This window comes from Chrysemys picta, chromosome 22 (assembly GCF_011386835.1).
Source record: "Chrysemys picta bellii isolate R12L10 chromosome 22, ASM1138683v2, whole genome shotgun sequence".
Lineage (NCBI taxonomy): Eukaryota > Metazoa > Chordata > Testudines > Emydidae > Chrysemys > Chrysemys picta.
In genome coordinates, this window is record NC_088812.1 from 6143289 (window position 1) to 6168855 (window position 25567).

The 25567-nt window shown below is 47.7% G+C and overlaps 1 protein-coding gene across 1 annotated transcript; it reads left to right on the forward strand.

Moving 5' to 3' along the window:
• The first annotated feature begins 254 nt into the window (after positions 1–254).
• On the forward strand, positions 255–8087 carry LOC103307359 (protein maestro-like). The gene is made up of 9 exons (XM_065576468.1): positions 255–385; positions 594–705; positions 2403–2549; positions 3727–3909; positions 4819–4974; positions 5455–5589; positions 5869–5971; positions 7057–7122; positions 7956–8087. The coding sequence occupies exons 3-9, from the start codon at positions 2406–2408 to the stop codon at positions 8051–8053; spliced, it is 885 nt and encodes a 294-aa protein (XP_065432540.1). The 5' UTR covers positions 255–385; positions 594–705; positions 2403–2405; the 3' UTR covers positions 8054–8087.
• Positions 8088–25567: the final 17480 nt, after the last annotated feature.

Here is a 25567-nt window from a genome sequence, read left to right on the forward strand (position 1 = left end):
ATACTCCTTGCAGAAAGGAAAAAATGACTGCAAAATGTTGTCCCTAGCAAAACTAGTCATATGAGATGTATGAGACTGAAACTTACCTCCCGGCATCAAGTCCTTCCAGGGACACTGGTGTCCAGGATATTGCCAATGGATGAACTGTCGATGAACAGCAGACCTGACAAGTAACCGGGGCTTCCTGACTCTGTTCAGGCTGCACCTTCCTACTGAATGCTGCAGTTCTGTGCCTCTCTTTCCCCAGGCTTTCTATCCAAGCATTAGAGGCTGTGCTTTTCAAAGCTGGGAATGAGAGACTGGGGAGAGCGCTCAGGGAGCAGAGAACACAGAGTCTGCTTGAAAACCCCAAGACTCACCATGAGGGAGTGTGTCTGCTGGTGAGGTAAGAGATCTAGGAGGCATCATTTTATCCTTGGGAATCAGTAGCAAATAGAGTGGCTGAGAGGGAACCTCCAGTTTATAGCTTTGTGGGGGGTGCCCTGGGTGGAAACACACAATTCCCATTCTTAGATATCAGTGCTGTATGCTCAGAGCAGCTGAGTTTTTGAAGTGTGCAATCTACCCCATAAGTGATTTATTTTGTCTTCCAGTGTTCTGCTAAGAGCTGAACTAATAACACCTGAGATCTTACAGAGCCTCCTCCCCTGGGTGAATTCCCCAACAGAAAACCTCCGAGTCACCAGCACAGCTTTCCTTGCCCAGGTAAGACACAGGGTTCTGAAGAGCGGTTTCACCATTAGACTGTTGTCTCATGTTTGCCTTTCTTTCGGGAGTTGTACAGTTCAGTTCATAGGAGTAATTGTCATTTTAGACAGTAGAATGGGTCCTGCTTTATATGGAAACTTCACAAGGAATTTCATTACACCTTTCTGAGTCATTCTCTCTCTGATATTTTTATTGCTGTCATTGCCTATGCCAGCTACACAACCATTGGTGCTGGCTGAGAGAGACAGACAGAGTTTGAATTCCTGGACCTCTTCTGCTAAGTCCTAGTGCTGATACTAACCAACAGCTCCTAATTCTGGTTTAGCTCAGCAGATCTTCTGAATGAACCTAGTGTCCTAATACTATAAAACAAGCAACATACAAATACATTCACATCTATCTTAGGTTCTCTTACTGTAGTATCTGAGTACCTCAAAACTCTTTAATGTCTGTATCCCCACGACACTCCTGGGAGGTAGGGAAGCACAATGATTCCTATTTTACAGGCAGGGAGCTGATGCACAGAAGGGCTAAGTGACTTGCCCAAGGTCTTTGAAGGAGCAGGAAATTGAACCTGGGTCTCCTAAGTCCTGGGCTAGTGTGATAACAGCTGGACCATCCGCCCTTTCCACAGCCTTCCTCTAACATCGGCATCATATTTCCCACTTATGCTAAGCAACTATCTTAGGGGCTCATCTGGTTCTAAGAAAAACAATCGATCTGTGCCTGTGATGGGCTGTACCTGGGCTTTGAGGCCCCTTACAAGAGGCCCCGTGGTCCTACTACACCCTGCCCCAGGAAAACAGCCACAAATCTGGGTCTGACTAGAGAGGCCTCATGAAAGCAGCCAATCAGAGCCCATCAGGCTCAGCTAAAAGGAGCTGCAGGGCCTTAGCAGGTCAGTTCCTGGCAGGACCTGGAGGGGCAAGAAAGGGGGCTGCTCTCTGGCCACAGAAATTCAGGGGATAGCCAGAGTTTGATTCTGGCAGCATTTGCTTAAGCTGGATTTGCAGGAAGAGGGTCCCTAAGAACTTTAACCCGGAGGTGAGGGTGAAGCTAAAAGTGGCCGGTAGGAAGAAGCAAAAATGAACTGAAATCAAGCAGTGCCTAGCTACTGTTTCCAGGGTCCATGGTTTGGAACCCAGAGTTATGGGCAGGCCCTGGTTCCCCCACCATCTACAGTGGCATAAGCCCCACGGAGGGGACAGTGCTTATGGAGAGCTTGAACAAAGGGCAGAATTTCAAGGACCCAGAGTTGGGGCTGGAGACCCTAGTGAGGGCAATGGGATTGTTCTTGACTACCCCAGAAGGGGTTCATTTGGACTTTGGGACGCAGCCAGAGGCCTGAGCCACAGAAGACTCACTGAGGTCGGCTGGCAGGGTGCGCCAGGGTGAGAAAAGGACTGTGGTACCAGACCCAGCCACTAAGAGGCTCTCAAGAGGTGAGTGGATCCCTATAATTGTGCCCAAAAGGAAAGCTTCATGTTTTAAGACATTTCTCATTTGTGTGGAATGATAAAGTTACAGTGTCTTATGTGCCAAGTATCAGAGAGGTAGCCATGTTAGTCTGTATCCACAAGACTGTGGCTGTAGGAGGACTCCTGTTGTTTTTAGTGTATTCCATGTCTGCTCAAATTATATTCCCAATCTTAATGATCATATTGGGGCTAATGGACATGTTGATTTTATTTCAGCTAATGAGTGACCCCATGCTCAGGGAGAAGAAGTTCCTTAAGTCTGTCTTGAGCATCTTGGAAGAAAGGTCACATGATAGGAACAGCATTGTCCGCCAGATGGCTGTGAGAGGCCTGGGAAATTTAGTCTATGGGGCGCCTGAGAAGGTAAGAGAGATTACTGAATAGAATGCAGCATAACTAGAGAAACCAAGAGCGAGAGTTGTTCAGAGTTTACAGAGGCTGCACAAAATGCACTAGGCCAAATTCTGCTCTCTCATATACCCTAGTAACCTCTTTGCAGTAAACATAGAGCAAGCTGGATCCTTTGGTAAGCTGGGTGAACAAGTCAACAACGTGCACTTTAATATGACCATATGTAAATGTATACATCTGGGAACAAAAAATGCAGGCCATACTTACAGGATGAGAGACTCTATCCCAGGAAGCAATGATGCTGAAAAAACTTGAGTCATGGCAGATAATCAGTTGAACATAAGCTCCCAATACGAAGTTGTGGCCAAAAGGGCTGAAATGATCCTTGGAGGTAAAAACAGAGGAATCTTGAAGAAGAGTAAAGAAGTTATTTTCCCTCTGACTATGGCACTCATGTGAGCACTGCTGGAATACTGTGTCCAGATCAGGTATCTACAGTTCAAGGAGGATGCTGATAAATTAGAGAGGATTCAGAGAAGAGTCTCAAGAATTATCAAAGGATTGGAAAATATCCCTTTAGTGATAGACTCAAGGAGCTCAATCTATTTAGCTTTACAAAGAGCAGGTTAAGGAGTGACTTGAGGACAGTCTATAACTATTCACATGGGGAATACATTTTGATAATGGGTTCTTCACATTAGCAAACAAAGGTATAACAAGATTCAATGGGAGAAAATGAAGCCAGGCTAATTCAGACTGGAAATAAGGCATACATTTTTAATGGTAATTTTAATGAACCATTGGAACAATTTACCAAAGGTTGTGGTGGATTCTCTGTCCCTAGCAATTTTAAAATCAAGATTGGATGTTTTTCTAAAAGATACACTCTAGTTCAAACAGAGACTATTTCGGGGAAGTTCTATGTTATGCAGGAGGTCAGACCAGATAATCACAATGGTCCCTTTTGGCCTTGGAATCTAAGTGACTAGGAATCCAATAATAGGATTACACAGGTGTATTATGGCACCAAGTTGGGCTCATTGTAGCTAGCACCTGGTCTGAAATATAGCTATAGGTCTCTGGGGGGAGACAGGGTTGATGAAATTCCCACAGCTTCATAACTGCTAAAGAAAACTTATTAGAAGTGTGATCAGTGATAAGTGTACTTTAATGTCATATGTTTGTACAGGTGAAAAAGCACAAGAAGTTTCTTCTGGACATACTGATCGGGGCCTTACATGACATTTTCAGTTCGGAAGTCATTGGCGAGAGCATGAAAGCACTGGCCAAAGTTCTGAAGGAGCTGAAAGAGAAGGACATAGGTTCTTCCTTCAAAGACCTCACCCAACAGATCCGGACTTACTTTGACGATGTATGTGAACAGATCTCTCCAACCCCAGTTCAACCGATCTTGATTAGACTCCATTTACAATGCATGATGTGGACTCCCTGGGCATTGCTCATGTCGGAGTGAAGAGATTTTAGGCCCCAGGGAAGAGAGGTGTTTTACGGAGGAGGAGAACATTAGGAGGATGGGGATGACATCCCTGCTCCCACAGTCTCACCCTTCTATTCTTCCTTATTGCCACTGAGAACCTCAAAGAAAGTCTGAATACTAGATTAGAGAGCTAGATAACCATGAAATGGGGGTTACAGAGTACAATAGGGAGTGTTGGGCCTGTTCCATACCATTTTTATGTGAAAGGGTTGGAATGATAATTCCATTTTGCACAGAATTTAGAGATTTCAAATTTGGGTTTTGTTCCTATTTGTGGGAACCCCTCTCCCCAAAGTTCAAAACTCTTTGTGAAACAGAATTACTATTCTCAACCTAGCTCTATTGGAAGACTTGGCCCAGGGCAGTCTGCTCTCAGACTATCCCGGTGCTGGGAACCCAGGAAACTCTGGGAGCTAGAAGTGCCAGGGAGTTGCAAATTTGAGAGCCAGGACTCCCAGGGTCCCAGAAGCTGGGGGCCTGGAAGCCCACGATCCCAATCAGCCTGCTAGATTGGCTGCCACAGAGCTGGATGGGTGCACTGGAAAGACACCAGGCAAGTTTCTAAGGACCCCTACCTGGCTTCCGGAGGAATTTCATCAAAACTGAACTGTCTCTAAAATATTTTGATGAATCAGCAAATTTGAACAAAAAATTGGTTAATTACCGTTTTTCCAACTAGCTGTAGTTGGAATCACTCTACTTTAGCGTAGAAGAGATGGCTGTGCAAAGTGCATGATGTGATTGTCTCTTAGTTACCAACTTGCGGGGCTTTCTTGGCTGTAGGAGGATGATGCTCTTCGCTCAATGGCCTTCGTCCTATTTGGCATCCTGGCCCGGCTGACAAAGAGAAAATGGAAGACCTATTTCGCCGACCAGGTTAAAAAGAGCTGGGTCACACTTCTGCTGCACCTGCAAGACCCAAACCCTGAGATTTCAATGGTAAGACCGACAGTGACTTATTTACTAAGCAAAATGAATCTTCCTCCCAATGCCAGGGGAGCTCTGCTATTCCTGCCTGCTATGGAGGCCCAAATTCTCCCCTCAGTTCATTGCCCTCCTGCTGAGTCAGTTCCAGCCAGGTTGGTCCATGGCTGCCTCACCAGAATCCAGGAGAGGTCATGGGTCTGACCCCGACAGGTCTCTGTTCCTGTCTGCCCCTGCCTCCCCAGAACAGAGAGACCACAGCTATGCCTGGTGCAGCAGCTTTCATTGGTATATCTGTTCCCAAAAGACATTGATGCTACCTCCCAGGTTTCAGTTGAAGTTCTCCCATCTATTAGTCATTCCTGCATGTTTTCTGCCAATTACATCCAGATGAATCCCTTTTTTTGATCCTGGAATAGATGAGCAGATGAGTTCCCTTTGAATGAACATAGCACTCGGTAAGGAACAATTCAATGGTGTGACACTCTTTTTCAGGAATGCAGAGCTACGTTTCACCTCTGTTTACCGTTTTTGGGACTCAAGAGACTCCAAAGTGCAATCAGTGAGCACCTTGGTGGCACAGCCGAGCTGAAGCCTGAAGAGCTCCAGGTGGACATTTGCAGACACCTTGTGAGTGAGCTGTTGAACTGTCTGAGATTATTGATTGGAGTGGTGGTGTAGAGGTGTGCAGGGGGCGGGATGTGTGATGGATAATGTAAATAACTGTAAGAGTGGGATATATGATTGAGAGTGATGGGAAATGTAAATCTGCCACAGATTCCCATTGTTCCCACTTCTACCCAGCCACCTGTTCTCTATCTTATTTACCTGTGGTTCGTAAAAGCATGTGCTGGCAGTCAAAGGGCACTTCTAGCCAGAGAGAGCTCATGTATCCCTGATTCCCTCTAGGCCAAAGAGAATGCAGAGCTGCTGGAGAAATTGTACCAAACCACCATCACGTACTTCTATAGCAGCTGGGAAGAGATCCGGGCAGTTGCAGCCAACTTAGCTGGTGAGAGATGATGCCCAGTGTCCCTTTTGGTATTTCCATTGAGGGAGACAGAAACAATCCCACTGTGCAGCGCTGAGCTGCCATTAATCTCTCTGTGCCTCAGCTTCCCATCCATAGATGGAGATATTAATATCCCTACCTCTCCAGTGTGGTGGATTAGTTGCTATCAAGTGCTTCGGGATCGTTGCAGGGAAAGCACGGTGCAGTCATTTAGTAGTAGAGGCAGGGACACTGTCATGTAGGGCATGGTTACACTTTGAGCTGGGTGTATAATTCCCAGCTTGATGAGACGTACCCGCACTAGTCCTGCGTGCTAGAAATAGAGAGTAGTTGCGATGGCAGGAGCAGCAGGAGGTTTAACCACCCCAAGTATGAGCCCATCTAAACCCCAATGTCTATTCTCAAGGTGGCTAGCTCCTCCCACTGCTCGTGCTGCCTTAGCTACATTCTAATGTTAGCATGCTATCGCTGTCAGAGCCAGTGTGGGCCTGTCCCATTGAACTGGGAGTGATACCTCTAGATCAAAGTGCAGACCTACCCACAGTGTTGTTCAGTGCTCCTCACAGCTACTTCATCATTGGGAGGCATGCAGCCCGCCTCCCCATAGTGCCTGCTGTTTCAGGTTCCTGGCCACACCACCTTGTCAAGGAAGCATTAGGTTCCTCCTTTTTGGCCCTGTGCCCTCTTCACCCTAGCACACCCATGTGAGACAGGCAGGCATTGTGGCCTACGTCTCACCTATCAGTTACCTTGTGAGATCCCTGCTTAGAACTCACTTATTCCTGGCCCCAGTCCTTTGCACAGACCACTAGACCAAGACACTATCTTAGTATGTCTCCAATAACTGACAGCAGTGGCAAGAGGAACAAATGGGTTTTATGGAAACATTCTTTTTAAAAAATGTCTCTCTCATTCTCTTCAGTGTGAACTCTAAACTGCTCTAGCATCCTCTTGCCCACAGCTCACCTTTAGGCCCACAGTAGGAGATGCCAAAGACCTGTGTAGGGGCTGCTAATATCACTTTGCACTCAACAAGGGAAGGTTTTATTATTACTGTTGTTATTTATTTTACATTGTGTATTTAGGCATCATCCTGGAACACACAGACAGGCAGCGTATGAAATGGCTGGACCTGGAATATCTGCTGATGTGTAAGTAATAAATACAGCTGAAGTCCTGTTCATTAGTGAGTTCTAAAGGAATTTGGCTGGCAAGCAGCAGTAACCAATACCACTGGTGCAAAGTGCATCAGCCCCACAGCAAAGGACAAATTCACTCTTGCCCAGTAGAAAGTCCGCTTTAATTTTCCCTAAAGGAGGAAGCTGTAGAAGGTGTGATATGAGTCAGTACATCTCCTGGTTGTCCTGGCAATGCCCCCTCCACAGCCAGTGCTATCCACTCTTTGGGCTTTATTGGCTCTCTGTGGACTCCCCAGGTGAGAAGAAGTTGTCGCCACTTTCTGCTACCTCAAATTTCCCACCAGCAATTTTTTCTTCCAGTAGGTGCCCTGTATCATGCATAAACCTGCTTGGACCTGGCCTCTGTTAAATTCCAGGTTTATTTGAGCTCAGGCAGTGTCTCCTGAATAGAGATGGAAAATAAACTTAAAAGTGGAAGCTATTGAAACAATGGGCCTTCTTTCATTTACAGCAGAGTGGATGACTTGCTGGTAGAGTCAGGGTCTCCCCCTAGTTGAGAGCATGGAAGGGACCCAGTGGAGGAACCTAAAGCTTTGTTTGTATTGGAGAGCTGCTGTAGTGTGGTATTCAGAGGTAATAAGTCTCCAGCTATTTCAGGCAGAGGTGACTATATGAAAAGTGGGTCATATTCATCTCTCATGTATTTTCCATCCCATTAGAAGGACTGAGCCCAGTCTCATATTTTTCCATGTGATCATTCTGCTCAGGTAGTTCAAGGTTCTGTGATCACACTTAGCTGTGATTTGACAGTCTGTTCAATAACGTGTTGTCCTCTGTAATTTCAGCTCTCCAGGTCCTACAGAAAGACCCAAGTCCCACTGTCCAGCTGGTGGCAACTGAGATCATAAGTGACATCTGTTCTGGCCGAGTGATTGGGGAATGAAGCGGAACAGAGACAAATAGAAGAAGGCGCTCCAGCAGTATAAGGGCCCTACTGTCAATCAAACGTTAACCCACCCCTTGCCCACCCGTCACCAGAAGTCCCACACCCATGGGGTATTACTTCTGGGGACATATAACCAGAAGCAAGATGTGTCATGTGCCCCTCTAAGAACTCCTCCCACTACCCTCTACCAATCAGGAGGGGTTTCAGCCACTTGGGACCACCCCGAGAGGAGATTTGACCAACTGGGGGGAATTCCAGGGCGGGGTGACCTGTCTGGAAATGGTTCATGTAACCTCTCTAAGAACTCCTCCCACTGTCCTCTACCAATCAGGATGGGTTTCACCCTGATAGGAACGCGCCGAGAGAAGAATTGACCAATCAAGGGGAGCTCCGGGGCAGGGTGGTTTGTGTGACCCTTCTAAGAACTCCTGCCACCGCCCTCTACCAATCAGGAGGGGTTTCAGCCGCTGGGGACCACCCCAAGAGATTTGACCAACTGGGGGGAGTTCCAGGGCGGGGTGACCTGTCTGGAAATGGTTCATGTAACCTCTCTAAGAACTCCTCCCACTGTCCTCTACCAATCAGGATGGGTTTCAACCTGATAGGAACGCGCCGAGAGAAGAATTGACCAATCAAGGGGAGCTCCGGGGCAGGGTGGTTTGTGTGACCCTTCTAAGAACTCCTGCCACCGCCCTCTACCAATCAGGAGGGGTTTCAGCCGCTGGGGACCACCCCAAGAGATTTGACCAACTGGGGGGAATTCCAAGGCGGGGTGATCTGTCTGGAAATAGTTCATGTAACCCCTCTAAGAACTCCTCCCACTGTCCTCTACCAATCAGGATGGGTTTCACCCTGATAGGAACGCGCCGAGAGAAGAATTGACCAATCAAGGGGAGTTCCGGGGCAGGGTGGTTTGTGTGACCCTTCTAAGAACTCCTCCCACTGTCCTCTACCAATCAGGATGGGTTTCAACCTGATAGGAACGCGCCGAGAGAAGAATTGACCAATCAAGGGGAGTCCCGGGACAGGGTGGTTTGTGTGACCCTTCTAAGAACTCCTGCCACCGCCCTCTACCAATCAGGAGGGGTTTCAGCCGCTGGGGACCACCCCAAGAGATTTGACCAACTGGGGGGAATTCCAGGGCGGAGTGACCTGTCTGGAAATGGTTCATGTAACCCCTCTAAGAACTCCTCCCACTGTCCTCTACCAATCAGGATGGGTTTCACCCTGATAGGAACGCGCCGAGAGAAGAATTGACCAATCAAGGGGAGTTCCGGGGCAGGGTGGTTTGTGTGACCCTTCTAAGAACTCCTGCCACCGCCCTCTACCAATCAGGAGGGGTTTCAGCCGCTGGGGACCACCCCAAAAGATTTGACCAACTGGGGGGAGTTCCAGGGCGGGGTGACCCATCCGGAAGTGTTTCGTGTGACCCCTCTAAGGACTCCTCCCACCACCCTTTACCAATTGCGATGGGTTTTGGCTGCAGAGGACCGCCCCAAGAGGCGATTTGGCCAAAATAAGCCAGGTTCTTGGATGGGGTGAACCACCCAGAAGAGGGTCATGTGACCCCTCTAAGAACTCCTCCCACTGTCCTCTACCAATCAGGATGGGTTTCACCCTGATAGGAACGCGCCGAGAGAAGAATTGACCAATCAAGGGGAGTTCCGGGGCAGGGTGGTTTGTGTGACCCTTCTAAGAACTCCTGCCACCGCCCTCTACCAATCAGGAGGGGTTTCAGCCGCTGGGGACCACCCCAAAAGATTTGACCAACTGGGGGGAGTTCCAGGGCGGGGTGACCCATCCGGAAGTGTTTCGTGTGACCCCTCTAAGGACTCCTCCCACCACCCTTTACCAATTGCGATGGGTTTTGGCTGCAGAGGACCGCCCCAAGAGGAGATTTGGCCAAAATAGGCCAGGTTCTTGGATGGGGTGAACCACCCAGAAGAGGGTCATGTGACCCCTCTAAGAACTCCTCCCACTGTCCTCTACCAATCAGGATGGGTTTCACCCTGATAGGAACGCGCCGAGAGAAGAATTGACCAATCAAGGGGAGTTCCGGGGCAGGGTGGTTTGTGTGACCCTTCTAAGAACTCCTGCCACCGCCCTCTACCAATCAGGAGGGGTTTCAGCCGCTGGGGACCACCCCAAAAGATTTGACCAACTGGGGGGAGTTCCAGGGCGGGGTGACCCATCCGGAAGTGTTTCGTGTGACCCCTCTAAGGACTCCTCCCACCACCCTTTACCAATTGCGATGGGTTTTGGCTGCAGAGGACCGCCCCAAGAGGAGATTTGGCCAAAATAGGCCAGGTTCTTGGATGGGGTGAACCACCCAGAAGAGGGTCATGTGACCCCTCTAAGGACTCCTCCCAACGCCCTCTGCCAATCAGAGTGCAGAACCATCACCCCGTAAGTCCCAGTACCGGGCAGAGGAGACCATCTCTTACCAAGAAGACATGTTTCTAGAAATTGTGGAAAGGCTGAGAGGAAACATGGACTCCTCTACCACCCCTGTGAGAACTTCAGACTTTGTTTTAGCTCCGAGGACCTTTGGACTTGTATGGAGAAAGTTCTACAGCAGTGACAGTTCCAAGGAGGGCCATTTGACTCCACCATTGATAGATACCTTGGAACCTGACCCCAAAACCCAAACCTTCGTGAGGCACCCCAATGAGTGTGACGGCCTCTCATTGTCCACCCCCCTAAAGTTGGAAGAGGATCATGGCTTGGGGGAGTCATCAGCGGACAAGGTGAACGGGAAAGACGTCACTCAGGTAAATGAATGATTAAGAAGCGACGGTTGATCATGGGGGTGTAATGGGGTTAGGAATCGACCTGGCATTGCATAAATCTAAAAACAAGCAGTGGGGGTGCTTACACTGTTTTTTGTCTGAAAATCTCTCAACAGCTCGACGATGCCTTTCTAGAGGCCTTTGAGAACTTACACATCGGTAGCCCTGTGGAAGTAAATATATCCTGCATCAGCTGTTTTTTGCTCCTGTCTGAGATACAGATCTCAAGAGGAAAATCCAGAAAAGGACAAAATAGAAGAATGAACCAGATCAGACTCCCTCATTGTAGGGGTCATGGCATCCATTTTTACAGGTGGCTGTAAAAGGTTGTGTTAAACCAGGCAATTAATAAAACTTATTTAAATGTGTCCATATGAATGTGTCCCCCTCAATACTTGTGTTAGTAAAAGACGGTACCAGGAACAATCATGTCTCCACAGACGACTCTGTTAAAGAAAATATATTATAACCCAAGGGAAGTTGGGAGCTTTGGCGCGGTGAATCCTCTTTTTCAAGTGGCCAAAAAGCATAGTAAAACTTGAACTAGAAGACAGGTAACAGCTTGGCTTTCAGACCAGGATGCTTACACTTTACACAAACCGGCTCGAATACAGCTTCACAGGAAGGATCGGGGCTGATGTACATTAAAAGGAGGAAGAGAAAGAGAAATGTATTATACCTGCAACGCACAGGTCCCCCAATACCCTTTAAAAGAAGGGCTTTGATGCGCAGGGCCAGCCATAAGCAAAAGTCCAAGAGGAAGCCTGAGCGAAAGAGAAGACGCTCTCCACCTCGTAAAAGAGAGATATTTTAATCAACATGGCTTTTGTTCACTGCGGGTCTGAAGAGTGCACCAAATCCAAACTAGACTTGTTTCAAATAGCCCCTACCCAGACCAGCATTGAGAAAAGCATTTACATTGAGGTGCCACCTCTATCGGCTGTTACGAAGTCTGCCCCCATTGATGTTTTTATAGCAGGGAATGGCATCGATTATATGGATTTAAACAATACACTTCTGTATCTATGTTGCAAGATTGTAAAAGGAGACGGAACTGAACTCGCCATGGACGCCGAAGTGGGCCTGGTGAATTACCCCATGGCCTCTGTTTTCAGTCAGTTGGATGTCACGCTGGGAGACCGCCTTGTAAGCCAAAGCAACAACTGTTACCCTTACAGGGCCTTTATAGAATCGGCGCTCAATTACAGCGACGACACCTTTGACACGCAATTTTCCACTGGCCTGTTTTCTAAAGACACTGCCAAACAAGATGAAGAAACAGAGTTGGATGGCGAGAATCTAGGGTTTGTGAGGCTTGCAAAGCTGACGGCCCAGAGCAGGACGGTAGAGCTGCTGGGTCATCTATGCAGTGACCTGTTTTTTCAAGAAAAAAATTTATTTAACGGAGTGGATGTGAAAATTAAACTGACGCGCAGTAAAGACGCCTTCTGTTTAATGGCATTCTGTCAGCATCCCTTTTTGTGACGAAAGTACGGGTGGCCCCGAGTGTTCATCTGGGGCACGCAGAGGCCCTGCTTACCGCTAATGCTAAATATCCCATGGACCGTGTGAGAATTAAAGTGTTTAGCATCCCCGCGGGCAGCAGGGTCAGTAACCAAGAGAACCTGTTTTTGGCACAGTTACCCAAAATGCTTGTCCTAGGGTTTGTGGATAATGATGCCTTTAGCAGAAGTTACACAAAAAATCCCTTTCATTTTCAACATTATGATATTAATTTTTTGGCCTTGTATGTAGATGGTGAACAGATACCAACCAAGCCTCTGCAACCAGACTTCGAGGCAGGATGCTGCGTGAGAGAATACATGAATGTGGTACAGACAGCTGGTAAACACACGAAAGATCATTCTGTTAATCGACCGTGAGGAGTTTGCACAGGGTTACACCTTGTTTGCCTTTGACCCGTCTCCCGACCAGGAATGCGCCGATCACTATTCCCTGATTAAAACCGGGAACCTGAGAACAGAAATACGTTTTGGGAAGGCTTTAACCGTCACCGTCAATATGATCGTGTATGGGGTTTTTGATAACGTCATAGAGACGTTCAGAGGAGAAACATTCTGTTTGACTATTGTGAACATGGATACCGTGCAGCTCTCACATGTCTTATCAATGGCCCATTACACGAAAAAGAATTTCTTAGATGTGTTCCCTTGTGATTGGCTCCCTGGCAGCAAGCTATCTCAGAGACCCCTAGCTTTGGTGGTCAACACGCATCCACACAACCAACTTGGTGAACACTGGCTCGCCTTGTATCTGGCGGAGCGTAACCGTGGAGAGTTTTTTGACTCATACAGGCACCCCCCAAACAGCCTGTTGTTTCCTAAAAGCATTATGAAATTTTTAAACAAAAATGCCACAGACATTGTGTTTCACAATAGACAATTACAAGACCCCCGCTCTGTCGCCTCCGGCTATCACTGCGTGTTTTTCTTACATCATTGTAGCAAGGGTTTATCTTTTGACCGGATTAAAAAATTGTATTCTAACGACTTAGTGCAAAATGACCGGATGGTGATGAATTTTGTAAAAACTAAATTTAAATTCTTGGGCATGCCTAGCCTTGCTCAAAACATGTTTCAACAAGCCCAGACATGCGTATCTTGCAATGATTTTGATAGCCATGTTATCCAATATTCTCAGGCATAACAGACAATGTTTGTTTGGCATTATCCAACACATTTTTTATAAAGTAACTTTTCCCACAGTTGCTAGGCCCCGCACGAATTGCAGAAAAGGGGTGTTTCCACCTTGTATCCATTTTAAAAGCCATGGGGCAGGGTTTTAAACCCTTCTCCTAGGACCCTCTTGTTGTAAACGACTTTCTGTGTTTTATTAAGGGTTTTTGTCTCTATTTGCCATTGATTTTTGTTCCTTACGATAGAGGGCTGCTGCACCTCTATCTTTTTTGAGGTGTTTTCTCACAGGCCCATGCAATAGTCCAGGACTAGATCTTTCAGACTGTCAAAGTTGATCTTTTCACAGTTTGCTACGTTCAGGGTAATACCTTTAACTTTCAAACAGGCCTTTCCTCTCTACAGCTTATACCCGTATGTTTTCAGGCTTGCCAACACAAACTGGGTGATGTGTTGATCTGGCGGGATCTTGCTCTTGAGGTCCCCTAAATAATCCCCCAGAGCGGATGCCAGTCACCCTCCCTTTTCACAGATATCACCAAGTCAGTTTCATGGTACAGGCACCGCTCTTGCAACCTGTCTAGCAGGTTGGATAGTTCTAAGCGGGCGTAACCAGTGGTGAAACAGGCTATGAAAACATTGGTATTTCCAGAGACTGAGTACTAGTCTTTTGCATGCTTCCAAGACATGCACACTGTTTCATCGTCGATAAACTCACAGAATGAAACCTCGTAGTGGGGGGGGGGAGGGGGAGGAAACAGGTACTGAAAGAGTTCGTCAGGGTTTCTCACGATGCTGCTATTGGGTAGGTTTGTTCTTTGGCTGAATTTACCCCACAGAGAATTTAAAAACAGTTTAGCAATTTGGTGTTTAGCAGGGTTAAACCTGATCTCGTGTTGGCGTAAATGCATGCCTTCTTTCTGGTAGAAATCGTTAATGTACTTATTTTGTTTTTCTTTGTCTGTGCACCAGCTGGGATCCCCTGAAGCCTCTTGTTTCTGGTGGAGGTGTAATTTTATGTACTCTGAAAACAGTTCATCAGATTTTTCATTAAAATGCCAGATTTCATATATTTTAGCCACTATGTACCCCTTCGCTATGGCCGCATTCAATTCCACCGTGCACCAAGTCCCCAGGATGGCCCTCTCCTCGTCAGTGTGGGTGCACATCTCCCGCTACTCGGTTTCAGCACAGGTTTGTCATAGCAGGAACATAAGCTTGTTACCCACTCTGACAGGTAACAATGGGGAAAAGAAGCCTCGTGGGGGGTACATTTTAACTTTTGCAATTCCAAAATAATTTGCAAGGGGTCCAAATTTGTCATAAAGTATATTGGGGTGTCCGATAGGGTATTCTTGGGTTTTGCTTACGAAAGGGTACAGGCTGGTAAAATCATAATAGTGAATTTCTTCCCTGGGGTTAGGTTTCTAATATAGGCGGATATCGTTTGACTATACACAGTTTTATCTCAGTGAATTTACCAGGTCCTCTCTCTACTATATCTCCCTTCTCCGTCATTTTCATAATCTCTTTTCTGTATAGGATACAAGCCTGTCTCAAAATGTTGACATCTTGCTCACAGTAATACGCGAGCTCTTTCTGCAAGTCAAACATCTCATACCTGTGGTTCCGATACCAGTCGAGAAACTGCTTTTTCCCTGGGCATCATGCTTTCTACACCATAGTGCTCCACGCCGGGCATAGGCCCCATGTAATTTTGATTTTTCTCAAGTGTTAAAAAAATGTGGAAAATACCCTTTGCACCCTTCAAACTCCATCGCCTGCAGGAGCATGCTAAGCTTCATAGGCAAGAAGTTTAAAGAGTCTATAAAACGAATGCCCAGGACCTTAACTTCCACATACATTAGTTTACTACCCTGAGTAATCAATTCTAGGCACATCTTTTCCTTCAGTAACTGTCTAACGATGAAGTACACATCGTAACCTTTGGAATTGTGTGCTAGGAATATGTAGTCCTGGAACTCTTTGCCAATAAAGGTCTTAACAACCATAGAAAGACACTCATCGCCCTTAAATTCCCAGGACTTTTCCGGCTTTAGGGACATAGCAAAAATGTAATTGGGAGTGTGCAACCCAGTCTCCTGCGTGTATTCAAAATCATAAAAAAATATACTTTTCTGAGGATTCAGACTTTCTAAGTCTGTCCCCTCACCATTCTCTAACTTAATCCTATTCGATTTCTTACAAAAAGTCTTTTTCTTAAGCAGGGTTCTGTCACTTTTTGTGCGGACCAGACGGTCAACATAACGCTGTAAGCAGGCATCTTCCGGTTTGGACATTTTCTTTAAAACATGATCAGGGTCTCCATTCAATTGCACAGCATTTATCAAGGTCACCCCTTGCGTTAAATGTACTTGGGTTAGGCACAGAAATTGCATAGCATAACCTATGGCAATAATAGTGTTCAATAAGCTTTCCAAACACAGCTCAGCACACAGGCCCCGGAGCTTGCAGTTTATATCCATTGAAGTCCAAGTCACATGGTCATGGTGCCGGCGGGCTGGTGCATCTATGACACAGCCCTCAGAATCTTCAAAAAGCTTTTCCCTAAGACAGTGATTAAGAACAGCAGAAACAGCAACGCGTACAATAGTCCGCATAATTTTTTACGCTCACAATGTGGCACTGGCTCAGCGAGTTCCATGCCAAACCTCCTCCTAAACTCCTCATAGCCATCATATTCGGAGTTCATCTTCGCTGCTTGATGCAATGCTGACCAGGGCCTCCAGGTCTCTAGAAAGACATCGTCGAGCTGTCAAGAGATTTTCAGACAAGAAACAAGTGTAAGTTCCCACTGCTTGTTTTTAGATTTACACAACCCCAGGTTCCTAACCCCATTACACCCCATCATCGACTGTCGCTTCTTAATCACTCATTTACCTGAGCGATGTCTTTTCCATTCACCTTGTCCGCCGGTGACTCCCCCAAGCCATGATCCCCTTCCTCCTCCAGGGTGGTGGACAACGAGAGGTCACCATGCTCATTGGGGTGTCTCATGAGCGGTTTGGCTTCGGGTTTGGCTTCTGGCAGATCCATCAATGGCTGGGCCAAAGGAATCCCCTCGGCTGCTCCCTCATCCTCTTCAGAACTGTCGCTGCTGTAACATTTTCTCCACACAAGTCCAAAGGTCCTCGGGGTTAAAACAAAGTCCAAAGTTCTCACGGGGGTGGCAAAGGAGTCCATGTTTCCTCTCAGCCTTTCCACGATCTCTAAAACACGTCTTCTTGGTAAGAGATGGCCTCCTCTGCCCAGCGCTGGGACTTATGGGGTGATGCTGCTGCATTCTGATTGGCAGAGGGCATTGGGAGGAGTTCTTAGAGGGGTCACATGACCCTCTTCTGGGTGGTTCACCCCATCCCAGAACCTGCCCTATTTTGGTCAAATCTCCTTTCGGAGCAATCCTCTGCAGCTGAAACCCATCACGATTGGTAGAGGGTGGTGGGAGGAGTTCTTAGAAGGGTCACATGAAGCACTTCCGGACTGGTCACCCCATCCCAGAATTCCCCCCAATTGGTCAAAATCTCCTCTCAGGGTGGTCCCCAGTGGCTGAAACTCCTCCTGATTGGTAGAGGGCAGTGGTAGGAGTTCTTAGAGGGGTCACATGACACACCTTGCTTCTGGTCATGTGTCCACCTTGACCCCAGAAGTAATACCCCCATGGGGTGGGACTTCCAATGACCGGTGGGCAGGGCTTATTGGGTTAAGGTGTGGGGTTAATGTTTGATTGACAGTAGGGCCCTTACACTACTCAATCCCGCTACCCAAAATTGGAAGAAAACAGAGGCAACTATAATACTGGGCAGTATTAGCCGTTGTACTACTGCTCAGATGCTGTAAGTGAGAGAAGGATGAGGCCCTGTAAAGTAGCCTGGGTTGATTTTTATTACTCAAAGTGTTTTTATTACACATCAGGACATCTAGTCATTCTGATGGACATGTAGCCTCTGGACAAGCTCAGTGATAAGCATGTATATGATACTGTTTGCTCCGGGGTCATTATTTTAGTAACAGCCAAGTACCGGCCCAGATCCTCAAATACACCTGAGCTCTAGACTCTGGGTTGTTCTAAATTATGCTGTCTTGAAACAGCCATTGCTGCACTGGAGATTGCTGTAGCACAACACACACAGTGTGTGCCATTTTCTGTTTCCAGCTCACACCCCATATACTTGGGTGGGAAGCTAGGAGTTGGTGACATACAGCCAGCTACACTGGCAGTACACTATATATGATAGTTCTCTATGTTAGGGATTTGCACATGCTGGGGAAATCCTCGCTGCCTCTTAGGGCAGCTTTATGGCTACTTTGTTCTGCTCCACTGCAACACAGGGCAGCAAAAAGGTGACTTACCACTAATCCCACCCCTATTTATGCACCTACAGGTGATTGTTAGGAGTCAAAGTTTAGGTATCCAGATTTGGAAAATTCACTCACCTGGCATAAAGTTGTCTGATGTCAACCAAAGGACAAATATGCCTATAAACACCAGTCCCCTTGTTTTTCAAATATCTATTTTAAACACCACAATGCTGATAGAGATTTAATCAGCACGGCTGCAGGTGGCTATAATGAGTATTTAGGCATCTAACTGCAGATTTTAGTGCTTAACTTTAGCCACCCAAGGCCTTTGTATTTCTTTGCCCAATCCTATGAGTTGCTGAGTGTTCTCAAACTCCCACTGATGTTATTGGGAGATAAGGATGCTCTGCCCTTAAGAGAAGGCGCTCAGCAGATAGAACTCATCCTCCAAAGTTAGCTACTATGATCCTTCACCTCATAGAAAAAGGTCACTGAATGGTCAGGTTTCTAGTCTCCATCACCACCTCATTCTCCAGTTTACTGTCCCCCTGGGTTCAGGGCCTGTGAGGATTACCAGGCAGCAGTTAGCAGAGGAGGGCGAAAGGCAGAGGGAGTCTGGGATGTTATTGCTTATAGCTCTCAATGGGGAGACAATGTTCCTGTAACAGTTGAATATTGGAAGGAAATCAATAGAGACCCCTGCTGAATTGACCCATTCTGCTCATTCAAGAGCGACTATATTAAGTAATATGGGTTCCCCTAATCTTGTAGTGTTACCTGTGTTGGTGTTTGCTTTCTATACCATATCCAGCAGCTTATTCCCGGTCCATGTTATCATATTGGTATTCCCTAGTATTCTCCACTCTGTTTATGTGTATTAAGGGGCACTGGACAGATACTCATGACTCTTCACATTTCTTTTTCAGGTGCTCGCCAAGTATCTCACGAACAACGTCATATGTAAATAACCCAGCTCCAGATTTTGGATTGACTGTACACACATTGGATTGACTGTACACACTGTACACACATTGACTGTACACACACACTAAACTGTTTGAAGAATCTGTTTCAATTGCTCAGAGGCCTGATTTCTTCTTCCAGAGAAATTTGGGCTTCCTGCATGTCCACTGTAACCATGATGTGGGGGCTTCCTCCCTTACCCTTTCTCTGCAGAGATGGAAGAAGACCTCAGTTCAGTGCCTCTCTGAGGTTTCTAACCACTCTTCCAGGATCCCCACTGTGACGAAATGGGGGAATTTTCTTATATTTTTGTGGTTTTCCAATGATTTGCATGCAGAAGGAGTGGGACTCAGTGCCCCTGAGTGTTACTGGTTTAACGAGGTGAGGGGAGAGGGAGTTTGTTGTTCCAGAGGACCGGAGAGGGAACTTGGGACCCCAGCCGATGGCCTGGAGGATGGACACCCCAGCGACCGCTGACCTGATGACCCAGAGACCCAGCTCAGGAGTCACAGCCGGTTCTAGCCAGTGGGAGGACAATGGGCTGTGAAGAGAGGACCCCATGACCCAACCAGCCAGAGGAGGGCAGAGAGGAAAGGAGGCCCAGACGACCCTGTTTACCTGGAGAGAAGACAATGGACAGAGGGGGACTTGGGGCCGGTGATCTCAGATTCAGCTTGGAAGCAGGGTGGCTCTGGGCTGGAGAGGAGGGGCAGGCAGAGCCCACCTGGATGCAAGGAGACTGGGATGTACTGGGCTGAGGAGGTCAGGCCTGAGGCCCTGAGTGTTTCCTGTGTTGTGTTCAATGCTCAATAAACCCTCCTGTTTTACGCTGGCGGAGAGTCACTCCGGTCTAGAGAACAGGGTTGCGTCATCCCCTTCAGGGGGAGGGAGGCCCCGGGGGGTCCAGAGCAAGTGGACTCCCTGAGAGGGCCCACGGCGAGAGACAGACGTGCTAAGGCTCAGAGAGGTGCGGCTCCAGGAGGTGGAGGGGCCTAACCCCGAGAGAGACTGAACCCCTGAGAAGGGCTGTCTCACTGAAAGGGGTTCCCCCCCACACCTATGGACCGCACAGGGCCACGGGTGGGCACGATCTGTGAGTCCGTGACACCCACAAAGCTAGATCTAATCCCTGTAATTAGTGATCTGGGGTCTGGTTCTTAATCATATTCTCATCTTTGTTTTTCTGGGAATTCAGTGTTGCTGATGAATTCTGGGTTGTAAGTGGAATGGACTGTGTTCTGGTGAGTTATCCTCCCTCCTGTCTAGTCTATTTCTGGGTCAGAAGGCTATCTGTGAACCGTGTCTGTTTACTTACAGACTTAGGACAGGTGCCTGTAATAGTATGTGAGGGAAGGCATCTCTGCTTTTCTAAGCCAAATCCCTGTTTGTGTACTGCAAGACTTTATCCGAGAGGAACCATTGGATTCCCTGGCTTCCCCCACTGCACTACAAGGGAACGACTGTCATTGGGTATCTCTGATAGGGTATGTCCCGCTGTACTCACTGGTCTTGTGACTTCTCCATATCAGGGACCATTTTGTTAATAATTCATATTGGACTAGAGCTGGGTGAACGCTGCAGGGTCAGTTCGCTGTGGGGCTCACCAGTTAAACTCCACAGTTCAGAGAATCCTAGAAATGTAGGGCTGGAAGGGTCCTAGAAAGATCATCCCGTCCGGCACTATACTTAAACCATCCCTGACAGCTCTTTGTCTAATGGGTTATTAAAAACCTCCAATGATGGGGATTCCACAACCTCCCTTTGAGGCCTATTCCAGAGCTTATCTATCTTTATAGTTAGAAAGTTTTTCCTAATATCTAACCTAAATCTCCCTTGCTGCAGTTGATTCCTACTTCCAGTGCACATGGAGAACAGTTGATCGGGGTCCTCTTTGTAACAGTCCTTAACATATTTGAACACGGTTTGAACATATTTGAGGTTTGGCTAAGATAAAGAGGCACCTGGAGGAGGGGAAGCAGGTTACAGGGGTATGTGTGCAGCTTTCTTGGGGTGCCCAGGCTCTGAGTCACCTTTTACCCATCTGGCGAGAGGAAGATTTTCTCAGGGAGCTGATATCTAGTCAAGCATAACATCACCGGTCTGTTAGCCATCCTACCAATCTCCACAGAGCTCTGCCAGCCCTTGCTCTGCCTTGCAAGGTAACAGTAGTTGCACCACAGCCCCCAAGCCCTCTGAAAGTGTCCCCCAGTAGCATCGGGTTACTGTCACAGGACACTCACAGAAATTACCAGGGAACAGAATCCAAACAGCTTAGTGGTACAGCTCAGGATCAGACCTTTTATAACATCGCAGCAATGAGATATATGTATAGTGGAACAATCCTAAATTTATTATCAAAGATTAAGATTTAAGAGGTACTGAGGCTAATGGAAACAGAACTGGTTACATATAAAATGAAAATCATAACATGCTTCTTAGAGTCTAAATTTAACATTAATAGGCTATAATCAATGATTACAGCATTTTTTCACCTAAAGCAATCTCCCAGCAGCATTAACCAACATGGGATCCAGCTTTCCTGAGGAAGGAAAAAGGCTTTTTGCATGCTGTTACCAGATATGCCCGTTACTTTGGGGTAGGCTCATTGATTAGGGTTACTCTTCTGGGGGAGAGGGGTCTGTAATTCTATCAATGTGCTGCTTGTGTCACTTGTGTGTTCATATGGAGCTCTACTTCCTTCTGCAAGTCCCCTCCCAATGGAGCTACCCTGCAGGACCTAAGTTCCCCAGGGCTGGGTTCCTCCAACCCTAGAACTAGAGCGTCCCCTACCACATTGGCTGGGAGAGTGCATGCAATGAGCCAGCCAGCTGAGCCAGTGTCTCCCCCAGGGAGAGCGCCCCCTACCACCTAGGCTGGGAGAGCACATGCAATGAGCGACGAGTCTGACAGCCCCAACTGGCACCCACCCTGGGCTGGGGCCCCCATCCCCAGAGCACCCGGGCTGCTCTCAATCCAACACCTGCAGCGAGGAAATGTGGGTTCTGTTCCCAGCTTGCCACCAAAATTCTGATGTGACCTTGGGGAAATTCCCGGCCAACACAGCCAGCTGGCCCACCATCTCCCCAGGCTGCGGCAGAAAGAGGCACACATCCTCCGCCTTGTCAGTCATGCGCTGGTAGACGTGTAGGCAGCCCCGCAGCACGAAGTGAAGGCTGACGTCCTGTTGGGGGGTGGGGGCGGAGGATAGAGAGGAACGTCAGCCCCAGCACCAGGGTCAGGCCTGCCCCCAAGGTGCGCACCCACAGATAGGCGGCCAGGAGACCTGAGGGACAGCCTACAGCTCCGGCTGAGCCTGAACTCTCTGGAGCACCCCACTAACCTTGGCAGAGCCACAGCCCAGCATAAATTCCCCCAGCTCCATGGAAACCAACCCCTCCCCATTCCAGCTGTGCAGGGGTTTAATGTTTCCTAGGCCTGAGGCCCAGCACCCGGGGGTGGGGGGAACGAATGGGGGGGGGGTGCTGCTAGCAAGACACGCTAGTCCCTGAGCTCCCAGAGTCCTGGTTGCCTGCTAGTCAAGGGCTGAGGGGTAGTGCTTGTACTGCCCCCATCCCAGCTGCTTTTCCTATGGCAATCTCCCTAGAGCAAAGGAGAAATGTCCTCTTCTCTTGGAATCAGTCCCGGCAGGAATTCCACCCACCCTGGCCTCAGCTGAGCTACTTTCTTTGCCGGGGATCAGCAACCCTTTTTGAAGCCCTTGGTATGCGGGTGTAGGTGGGGGGCAGAGGCTGAAGCTCCAGCAGTTTCCACTGGAGGACACCACCCTGTCTTTCTATGGTCTGATTAGGGCTCACCATGCATCCTGGAGCTGATGGATTGTCCTTGGTGGGTCATGTCTTTGTGTGTGATGGAGCTGTGTGCCAGAGAGGGCCAGAGCAGATGCACCATGCATGGCCAGGAATGGGCTAAACCGCCTCTAATGCCAGGTGAGTAAAACCATGGCCACACAGAGACTCCATGGGGACTGAATATGACCCTTCGCTACCAAGAACACAACCCAACAATGCCCTTGAAACAACTTGAGTCATGACAGTGGTGATCCCTGCCAGCCCCTCTGAGGCAGGTCAGTATTATTCCTGTTAGCTGGGGCACAGGAATGGAAAGAGACTGGTTAAGGTCATCCACAGCATCACTGACAGAGGCAGGACTGAAGCACAGTACTGAGACCAGACAAGCTCCAACCACTAGACCACACCCACTTCCAAAGTCTGAGAACCCAGGAGCCCTGACTCTGACAGCCAGGCCTTAAATGACAAGAGCTAACTCCCTCCTAATCAGGAAGCCATAGAAGGGACCGTCTGCTGAGCCTGCCTCTGCAATGGCACTATCAGAGGCCACTGGTAGTGGGTGCCAAGTGACTGAGCAGGGAGCTCCTGGAGAGACTCCTAGGGGCTGCCCAGTCATGTTTCACTGTGACCCTCTGGGCGCCGTGCAAAGAGTGCAGCATTGAAGAGACTCTCCTGCTTTAAAAAAAGATTTCTGTTCTCCTCGATGGTCAGCCAGTGAGGCCAGCTTGCAGAATGCGGAAGAGCCGTTTGGTGATGGGTTGGAGGATTCACCATGTAGGTGGCAGCAGCTGCAATGCCTGGAGTCCCCATTGGCCAAGCCGCCACTCCTGACAGTCCAGACTAACCTCCCACTGCTCTCAGTAGGGCTTTGGCTTTAGCTGCTGGGCCTATGTGCCTAGACAGAGGACACAGGTATTTCCATCAGGCTGCTCAGTGGCAAATGCAGCCACCCAAAGAAGTGAAGAATGGAAGTGAAAGAGCAGAGTTGGACCGTCAGCTGAACTGCTGCAATCAAGTGAGCACAGCCGGGGAGAGAAGAGGGAGAACTCGAAGGTGGCTGGCAGCTATAGGGAGGAAAAGCAGTTTGGGAGCCAGGAGAGTAGAAATAAATAATTAATGATGAATACTGTGGGCTTTGTCTTGTGTGGTGAAGAAGGGTTTAAAATGGGTCTCTTTCCTATCACACTAAACTTTAAAACAGCTGTGTATGATGAAAGGGCAGGTCTCTAAAGATAAGAGGTTGCTCTAGGAGCTTGAAGTCGCAGATTCTGTTGCTATTGCATGCTTCTAGCAGCTGATCTCGACCCAACAAATCCCTCAGGGGATAGCAGTAGTGAGCTCTTGTCCTCTATTTCTGGACTAGCCACCAGAAAAAGAACACAATACATGTGGCCAAGGAAATAGAGAGGCATGGGGGTTACTTGCAGAGTTGCCTGTTAATGAGGCTCTTGTGGGGGAGCACGACAGGGTACTGTGGACTTAGGAGCATGTCATAACTATAAAGGGAAGGGTAACAGCCCTCCTGTGTACAATACTATAAAATCCCTCCTGGCCAGAGACACCAAAATCCTTTTACCTGTAAAGGATAAAATAAGGGGACAAGATACTTTCAAATGGGGGGGGGGGCTTTTGTTTGTGCTCTTTGTTTTGGGGGTTGTTCGCTCTTGGGACTAAGAGGGACCAGACATCAATCCATGCTCTCCAAATCTTCTGAACAAGTCTCTCATATTTCAAACTTGTAAATAACAGCCAGGCAAGGCGTGTTAGGTTTATCTTTGTTTTCTCAACTTGTAAATGTTCCTTTTGCTAGAGGGTTTACCTCTGTTTGCTGTAACTTTGAACTTAAGGCTAGAGGGGGTTCCTCTGGGCTCTTTGAATCTGATTACCCTGTAAAGTTATTTTCCATCCTGATTTTACAGAGATGATTTTTACCTTTCTTTCTTTAATTAAAAGCCTTCTTTTTAAGAACCTGATTGATTTTTCCTTGTTTTAAGATCCAAGGGGATTGGATCTGGATTCACCAGGAATTGGTGGGGGAAAGGAGGGGAGATGGTTAAATTCTCCTTGTGTTAAGATCCAAGGGTTTGGATTGGTGTTCACCAGGAAATTGTGAAGAAGTCTCTCAAGGCTACCCAGGGAGGGAAAGGTTCTGGGGGGGAAGACAGAGTTTCCCAAATCACTCAAACTATTTAGGTGGTGGCAGCAAAAGCAGATCTAAGCTGGTAATTCAGTTTAGAGGTTCTCATGCAGGTCCCCACATCTGTACCCTAAAGTTCAGAGTGGGGAAGGAACCCTGACAGGGCACCATTTCAGATTTTTATTTGAGTGGGGGGGGGGGGCAATTTATCCATGATTCCATGGACTACTTAGGCACCTGAAAACTCTAGTTTTTTGGCAAATAACTTAACAATTAGCTGCCAGGAGTGCTGTATCTAATTCCTATATAAAGAAAGAAAATGAAATAAATATTAGACCCACTGAGCACTAATACTAACGTGTTTGGACATCTTGTGGCAAGTCACTTAAGGGACACTGGTTAAAATTGTAATGTATATTCTTACTTTGTTACTAACTCTGCAGAGAGGGAGACCCAATGAGGACTCCTGGAGTCTATCCCATCTCTGGGAGGGAAGTGGGGTCTAGTGGGTTACAGTGGGGGACAGATACATCTGGGTTAGATATAAGAACATCAGAATGGCCATACTGGGTCAGACCAATGGTCCATCTAGCCCAGTGTCCTGTCTTCCAAAAGTAGTCAATGCCAGGTGCTTCAGAGGGAATGAACAAAACAGACAATCATCAGGTGATTCATCCCCTGTTGTTCACTCTCAGCTTCTGGCAAACAAAGGCTAGGGACATGCAGAATGTGGTGTTTCATCCCTGCCCATCCTGGCTTCTTACCTCTGGAGTAACTTTTCTACAAACTGAAGCTCTGAATGACTCATCCAAGCTGTGGATGTGTTCTAGAGCAGAGGT

What these genes read in the sequence shown, in the direction of transcription:
- LOC103307359 (XM_065576468.1), top strand. Translation starts at nt 2,406, where the DNA reads ATGAGTGACCCCATGCTCAGGGAGAAGAAGTTCCTTAAGTCTGTCTTG. An exon ending in TCCGGACTTACTTTGACGAT is followed by an intron (nt 3,910 to 4,818) that starts GTATGTGAACAG and finishes TCTTGGCTGTAG; the next exon opens with GAGGATGATGCTCTTCGCTC. An exon ending in CAAACCCTGAGATTTCAATG is followed by an intron (nt 4,975 to 5,454) that starts GTAAGACCGACA and finishes ACTCTTTTTCAG; the next exon opens with GAATGCAGAGCTACGTTTCA.